The sequence below is a fragment of the Triticum dicoccoides genome, chromosome 1A (genome assembly GCF_002162155.2).
Source record: "Triticum dicoccoides isolate Atlit2015 ecotype Zavitan chromosome 1A, WEW_v2.0, whole genome shotgun sequence".
NCBI lineage: Eukaryota > Viridiplantae > Streptophyta > Magnoliopsida > Poales > Poaceae > Triticum > Triticum dicoccoides.
In genome coordinates this window covers 514,709,477-514,717,870 of record NC_041380.1, presented here as the reverse complement: position 1 = coordinate 514,717,870, position 8,394 = coordinate 514,709,477, and the positions used below count along the sequence as shown (strand labels likewise).

The following is an 8,394-nucleotide window of genomic DNA, read 5'->3' as shown; positions in this document are numbered from 1 at the left end:
TGGTTCAGGAAGTGTCCAATCATCGAAATTTTTCAATAATTTATTCAATAATTCCCGAGCCTGTTCAGCGGTTCGTTCTTTGAAAACACAACCAACACAACTATCTAGGTAGTCCCAAGAAGCATCAGTTAGTCCATTATAAAAGATATCAAGTATTTCATTCTTTTTAAGAGGATGTAATAATAGCAAATATTTTCCTCTTGAGAAAACATGGTGGCAATACCATTCAGTTTAGTAAGATGTGCAAAGACAATTTTAGTTTCATAGCCATGGAAAGGATCAGATTCTACAAAAGTAATAAGTTCAGGATCAACTAATAATTCATAATCCTTATCAGTAACTAAAATAGGAGAGGTTGCAAACTTAGGGTCATATTTCATCCTTTCATTCATAGCCTTTTCTTTTAGCTTATTCATTCAGTCTCTAAGATCATCCCTATCTTTACAAGCAAGAAATTCTCTAGCAATATCTTAATCCATAGTATAACCCTCAGGTATGTCAAGCATCTCAGTACTAGTGGGAGTGCTAGGTGTAATATGTGAATCATAACTTTAATTAAATTTGGATTCTTTAGCTTTAGCAATTTGAACATCAAGAAATTTACCAAGTGGCACAGTTTCATCAAGTAAAGTATCACCACCATCATGCACATAACCAATACCATAAGTAGTATCATCAGTTACTTGCAACATGTTGGACTGAATAGCAGGTGGTGGTGTCTCAAGCTAACTTAAAACAGAAGGTCAAGCAAGTGTGGAACTGGTTGGCAGTTCCTTACCTTCCCTTGTCTTGCAGCAAATACTTAACTCCAAAGTGAACTCAATAAATAAAGCTATGCTCCCCATCAATGGAGCCAGAAAATGGTCTTGACGACCCACCAGTATAGGGGAGCAACAGTCCTCGAGGGTAGTATTACACCCAAATTTATTGATTCGACACAAGGGGAGCCAAAGAATATTTATGAGCCTTAGCAGTTGAGTTATCAATCAAACACACGTGAGAAGTTGTTTCTCAACAGCAAAGTATTTGTAGCACAATAGTATGATAGTTTTGATAGTAGGGGTAACAGTGGCAATAGCAATAGTAACAATTTTGTAGCAGTTGGAACAGTAGCGGTAATAGTAGTAACTTAGCAAACACAATATAAGATAAGCGTAGGCATGGAGTAGCGATGGATATTTGGATGAAATTGATCATTAATAGTCACAACCTAGAGCGATACACAATAGCTCCAATTGATCAATCATATGTAGGCATGTATTCCGTATGTAGTCATATGTGCTTATAATAAGAACTTGCATAATATCTTTTGTCTTACCCTCGCGTGGCAACAGGGTCCTAATGGAAATCTAAGGGTGATTAAGGCCTCCTTTTAATAGATAACTGGAACAAAGCATTAACACTTAGTGAATACATGAACTCCTCAAATTAGAGTCACCCCCGGAGAGTATCCCAATTATCGTCACCTTGGGGTCTACGGTTCAGAATAATAATAGGTGCATATAACTTGCAGATAGGATCAAGAACTCAAATATATTCATGAAAACATAAAGGGTTCAGATCTGAAATCATGGCACTCGGGCCTAGTGACAAGAATTAAGCATATCAAAGTCATGGCGACATCAATCTCATAACATAGTGGATACTAGGGATCAAGCCCAAACAAATTGACTCGATTACATGATCAATCTCATACATTTCCATCTACCTCCAATAGGCCTACTATGAAATTACTCACTCCCGGTGGTAAGCATTGATGTCTACTGCGCAACTTTATTCTTGTAGACACGTGTTGGGCCTCCAAGCGCAGAGTTTTGTAGGACAGTAGCAATTTTTCCTCAAGTGGATGACCTAAGGTTTATCAATCCGTGGAAGGCGTAGGATGAAGATGGTCTCTCTCAAACAACCCTGCAATCAAATACAAGAAATCTCTTGTGTCCCCAACACACCCAATACAATGGCAAATTGTATAGGTGCACTAGTTCGGCGAAGAGATGGTGATAAAAGTGTGATATGGATGGTAGAAATATATTTTTATAATCTGAATAAATAAAAACAGCATGGTAGCAAATAGAAAACGGGCACAAAAACGGTGTTACAATGCTTGAAAATGAGGCCTAGGGTCCGTACTTTCGCTAGTGCAATCTCTCAACAACGCTAATATAATTGGATCATATAACCATCCCTCAACATGCAACGAAGAATCACTCCAAAGTTCCTATCTATCAGAGAACATAAGACGGAATTGTTCGTAGGGTACGAAACCACCTCAAAGCTATTCTTTCCGGTCAATCTATCCTAGAGTTCGTACTAAAATAACATGAAGCTATTCTTTCTGATCGATCTAACCAAGAGTTTGTACTAAAATAACACCAAAGAAAATTCATATCCATAATATTCAATCCAACACAAAGAACTTCAAAGAGTGCCCCAAGATTTCTACCGGAGAAACAAAGACAAGAACATGCACCAACCCCTATGCATAGATTACCCCAATGTCACCTCAGGAATCCGCGAGGCGAGTGCCAAAACATATATCAAGTGAATCAATACAATACCCCATTGTCACCACGAGTATTCAATTGCAAGCCATATATCAAGTGTTCTCAAATCCATAAAAGTATTGAATCTGATAACAATGAAATCTCAAAGGGAAAAACTCAATTCATCACAACAAGATAGAGAGGGGAAAACACCGTATGACCCGACTATATTAACAAACCCCACGATACATCAAGATTGTGACATCTCAAGAACATGAGAGAGAGAGAGAGAGAGAGAAATTAAACACATAGCTACTGGTACAAACCCTCAGCCCCGAGGGTGGACTACTCCCTCCTCATCATGGTGGCCGCCGGGATGATGAAGATGGCCATCGGAGATGATTTCCCCCTACGGCAGGCTGCCGGAAAGGGTCTAGATTGGTTTTTAGTGGCTATAGAGGCCTGCGGCGGCGGAACTTCTGATCTAGGTTAACCTCTAATGGTTTCTCTACTTATAGGATTTTTTGGCGTTGGTTTCACGCTAAGATGGGCCTCGAGGTGAGCACAACCCACCGGGGCAAGCCAGGCCCACCAGGCGCGCCCTGGTGGGTTGTGTCCTCCTCGTGGCTCTTCTGGCCCTCCCACGAAGCTTCGGGGGTCTCTTTTGTTCCAAAAAAATCGTCAAAAAGTTTCAGCTCATTTGGAGAACTTTCATTAGTGCACAAAAAACAACACCACGGTAGTTCTGCTGAAAACAGCGTTAGTCCGGGTTAGTTCCATTCAAATCATACAAAAACCATATAAAATTGTTGTAAACATGGAATGAATACTTTATAAATTATAGATATGTTGGAGGCGTATCAAGCATCATGAGGTTGTCGATGAAGAGGGGTTGGCGATGGCGACAAATTGCCCCCTCCGGAGCCCCGAACGGACTCCAGACCATGCCTCCCAATGAAGAACAGGATCTGGCGGCGGCTCCGTATTGTGAAACACGATAATTCTTCCTCTCTCTCATTTTTTCCTCCGCGAAACAGAACTTATATGACCAGGAGTAGGGCAAACATAGCCACGAGAGCCCCACAAGGCAATAGGGCGCGCCCTAGGGGGTAGGTGCACCCCCTGCCTTGTGGGCAGGTGGTGGCCCCCTCCAGTAGATCTTTGAAGCAATATTTTTTATATATTCAATAAAAAATCTCTGTCAAGTTTCGGCCAATTTTAGAACTTTTATTTCTGCACAAAAAACAACGCCAATGTAGTTCTGCTAAAACACCGTCAATCCGAGTTAGTTTCATTCAAATCACACAAATTAGAGTCCAAAACAAGAGCAAAAGTATTTGAAAAATTAGATACGTTGAAGACGTATCAGGCGTCAGTAAGTTTAGTGGTCTACTTGTCATGAACGTAATGCATATATATTTATCATGCCATGAAGAATTATCATAATTATGCGCTATTCTATCAATTGTCCAATGGTAATTTGTTTACCCATCGTTGTTATGCTCATGAGAGACATGTCTCTAGTTAAGCTATGGCCCCGGGTCCATTCACTTCATGTTTACTACTACCTCCGCCCGGGTTTATTAGGCCCCTTTATATTTCGGGTCCAAGTTTGATCATGTATTTAACTAAAAATATATAAAGCATATGCTAACCAAAGTATATTGTTGGATTTGTATTTGAAAGAGGTTTTCTATGATATAGTTGATGTGACATATAGTTTATATTTTATTAGTTAAACTCATGGTCAAACTTTGGTTCAAAATGAAAGGCGTCCTAATAAACCCTGATGGAGGGAGTAAACCCCTAAAAATACCTCGCTATTTACTTTTTGTTTCTATTTTATTTTATCTATCTATCACTATCAGATTTAATCCTTTACAACTGGCGAGAACAAGGGGATTGACAACCCTCTTCCCTTTATTGGGTGCAAGCATTTGCTTTATGTGTGTGCAGGTACCGCTTATCTTGTTTGTGTGGCTTCTCCTAATGGTTTGATAAAATTTGGTTCTTAATCAAGGGAAATACTTTTTGCTAGTACACTACTACACACTTCCTCTTCAGGGAAACCCAACGTCTATCACAAGTAGCAACGCCCACTGACAGCGATGCAAAAATGTGGTGGCACTCCATATCGGGGTCGAGGTGTCCAAGAGATTGACAAGGCAAAGGGAAACGCTTGTATCCGGCGCGCCGGCCGAAACTTCGGCCGGTCACACGCACGCGCGCGTCGTGGGGTGGTCCCACACGGCCACACATGTGCCGGCTGAGTCCTTTTTCCCTTATCTCTTCGCCACGTGAGGCTTTCATGTCGTTTGCTGGCCCACGTGCCTGGTGCCCATCACACACGCGTGACGGAAGGAACAGGTAAGAGCGAGCTGTGCTGCCCACTCACTAACCTTATCTCTTTATCTCCAACCTCTCTCTAGCTCGCTTCCGGTGTTCGCCGCCGACGAGTTTCTTCCCGTGCTCAGGCCAATATACTCTGTTGTCGTGCTGCCGTTCGCCCCCACCGTCATCACCGACGTTTTTTTGTTGCAGCGCTCGGCCCCAACCTCCTCTTCTCCCATGGCGCCAGATCCATAGCCATGGCCGCGCTCCTCCCCTTCTTCATCGTCGTGGCGCCGGGGAAGCTTCAACGGTGGACGGCGGGGACGCATGGCCCCAAGATGCTGCGACCAGCGCAAGATTTTGGAACTGGCTCGGCCTCGAGCTGCAACCGGCTCGGCCAGAGCTGCATTCGGCGTGGGGCGGTGCTGGAACCGGCTCGGCCTCGAGCTGCAACCGGCTCGGCCAGAGCTGCATCCGGCGTGGGGCGGTGCTGGAACCGGCTCGGACTCGAGCTGCAACCGGCTCGGCCAGAGCTGCATCCGGCGTGGGGCGGTGCTGGAACCGGCTCGGTCTCGAGCTGCAACCGGCTCGGCCAGAGCTGCATCCGGCGTGGGGCGGTGCTGGAACCGGCTCGGCCTCGAGCTGCAACCGGCTCGGCCAGAGCTGCATCTGGCGTGGGGCGGTGCCGGAACCGGCTCGGCCTCGAGCTGCAACCGGCTCGGCCAGAGCTGCATCCGGCGTGGGGCGGTGCTGGAATGACGGCAACGTCGTGCTACAATCGGCGACGCAAGATGCTGGAACCGGCTCAGCCGTGAGCCGCAACCTCGATGCCTGGATGCTGGATCCTGCACCCATCTTAGCTGCAACCGGCTATGGTGAAGGCTACGGCCACCACCGGTTTATTTTTCTTCTGAGATTGATTTGCTGCAAGATTTTTAGCTGCAACCGTTGCAGTTTTTTGCTACATCCGGCGAGGATTTTTGCTACATCCTTTTTCATGGTGTAGTTGTAGCCTCGACAGCGACGACGTTGAATTTTTTTTTGCTACAACCGTGTTTGTTTTTTGCTACAACCAGTGGTTTTTTGGCTACATACATTCATTTTTGCGTATCTGGCGACTGAAATCTTGCGACCTGCAATGACGAGCTTCAACTTATGGCGACGGTGACAATGTTTTTGCTGCAACCGTCTCTCTATTTTGCTACAAGTGACAACAAAAAAAGCTGCCAGGATGGCGACCATGTTTTTTGCGACCAACGAAAGTGGTGTGACACAGTGACAATGGAAGACTGCGAGCGCGTGTAGCCGAGGAGAGCACGGGCGGCGGGGGATGGCCGCGAGCGCAGGCGAGCATGAGGTGGCCAACGAGCACAGAGAATCTTTCCCTTTTTTATTCTAGCGTGTGTACCGAAGAAAGAGATGAACCAAGCGTTGCTGTCTTTTTTTCTTTCGAGGAGGAGTTGCGACTATTCAGGCCGTTGATACACGTGGGATCCAACGCTGGGCAGCGGACCGGCCGAAACTTTCGGCCGGCGCACCGGCGCCTACTAGTGCCCCAAGGCAAAGGGCGGCGGAGAGAGTCGCACGGGTCGCAAGGGAGCAGGCCCGCACTGCCTGTCGCATGGCGGTGATCATCAGTTCCTCCTCCTGCTCGGACAGCAGCACGATGGACGACGATGCTTCTTCCGTCTTCAAGGCATATGCTGAGGACAACCGTCGCTCCCGAGAGCCTAAGTAGAAGTGACCAGCGAGGAAGTGATCAACTCCGCTCGGCTTCCTATGTTTAATTACTTTTTAATCTTGCATTTTAGTTAAGTGATGAACTCTAGCGGTTCTTTTGGATCGAGTTGTATGAACTTTTCTATGTCGGTTTCGAAAAGTGCCCGCAGCTACCGGGCTCCATTGCCCTTGGTATTTGAAATTTTTGAAAAACACACTTATGTTGCTAAAAAGAATCTTAAATCAAATACGTGAATACATACACACATTCCTAAGCCCGGTAAAAGTTGAAAAAGAAATACTTTGTATTTTGAGAAATACAAAAAGGAGAAATTTCTGACATAAATGGCATCCAGTTTCTCCTATAAGCTGCCAGAATTTTGTTTTCTTCTATAGCCCAAAACAAAACAAGATTTCTACTGAAACTTGCCACGGGTATTCGGAATGTGTATATGTATCCCTGAAAAAAAATCACATTTTTTTTTGAAACTTCAAAAACACAAATATCAAAATGTATAAATATAGAGCAGTGGAGGTCGGGTGCTGCAATCCCTCTCTCATGTCCGTTTGCCCTATCAAAGTCTGATGTGTGTGTTTTATGCTTTTGTATGATTATTTACGTAGCTTACATGTTTTTCTATTGATTTGGATGCAGATATACAGGGAGCGGTCGAGGACAAGGACAAATGGAGTGTGCCCAATCATTGATCGCGGACGCGTCTGGCCGAGTCTGTGGGCGTAGAGGCCCCAAATTAGACAAGCTGGGTTGTAGACGCTGTTAGGGGCTAGATGCACTTCTACAGCGGCGAAAGAGTAAAAGGCTACGGGTGGCCTGGTCGACTTGAAAAGGCCGGCGTTTAGTGGGTGGGCGTACGTAGGCTGGGCACCTAGGTGGGACTGGAGCGCACACGGTGGACTCGAGGTCATGCCAGATGTATTAGGTAGTACGATCATGTCGCCACTCGCCGGCCCAGCCAAACGCGCGGCGCTCTGCCGGCAGCGGTAGCCACGCCGTCGGCACCTACTGGGTAGCGGCATAGACATATACTACAAAGCAAGTCGTGCCGGCATCCCCTGCCCGCCTGTGGACGTAGGCGAGGCACCCAACCCTACAGCCGCGTCCACGCGTTGCCCAGCTCCGAGGCTACAGCTGACGTGCCCCGGCCGCCGCGGGGCGCCGATCCGGCCCGACCGCCCGCCCCCAGAGCGCGCGCTCCGGCTGGCTTTCGCACGAGGCTCTCGTGCACGCGCGGACACCGTAGCCTGCCTCGGTCCCCCTCTCTCCCTCGACCGGCCCCTCCTTGCCCGTGCTGGCGCAGTGGCTTGGCTTGTCTTGGCTAGGCTAGCAATCCGCCGCTGTAGGGCCGTGCCGGGGGCCCGGGCGGCGCCGCTGCGCGCGATCCAGGTCCTGTCGCGGACACGCGCAGCACACTGGACAAGAGAAAGAGTCACACGAACAGAACAAGGCTAGCAGTGTCGACTAGTTACCGACCTGACACCGACGGCCGGGCGCGTGCGTTCTCCGGCGGAAAGTTTGAGCATGCGGTCTCCTGCCTGCAGGCTAGCCTACCCTACCACCACACCAGCAGGAGCGCTGGGCACTTGGCACGAGCATTTCACGCAAAGCAGGTGCGCATCGCACTCCGGTGAAAACCGCAGCGCGCCTCGCCGATCTTGCCACTGTCCTGCACATATTCATGTGATTGTGGACGCCTAGCCACCAGAAATCCACAACACTGTGCGCTATATAATCGAAAGACGTGGTCCAGCTGACTAAACAGTCCTTGTGTTCAAGGACATACGACAGGCAGATCGATGCAAACGTACGACGCGACCATCCTTTTCTCCGATCCCTATTCTG

General features: G+C 47.3%; 1 protein-coding gene across 1 annotated transcript; it reads left to right on the top strand.

Annotated features, from left to right (window-relative positions):
- The first annotated feature begins 4,745 nt into the window (after positions 1-4,745).
- LOC119284748 lies at positions 4,746-5,910 on the top strand. The gene is made up of 2 exons (XM_037563915.1): positions 4,746-4,850; positions 5,025-5,910. Exon 2 carries the CDS (start codon positions 5,072-5,074, stop codon positions 5,627-5,629), a length of 558 nt encoding a protein of 185 aa, XP_037419812.1. The 5' UTR covers positions 4,746-4,850; positions 5,025-5,071; the 3' UTR covers positions 5,630-5,910.
- Positions 5,911-8,394: the final 2,484 nt, after the last annotated feature.

Bases quoted from the DNA above. Each gene is read 5' to 3' on its own strand.
- LOC119284748 (XM_037563915.1), top strand. From the start codon at position 5,072: ATGGCCGCGCTCCTCCCCTTCTTCATCGTCGTGGCGCCGGGGAAGCTT.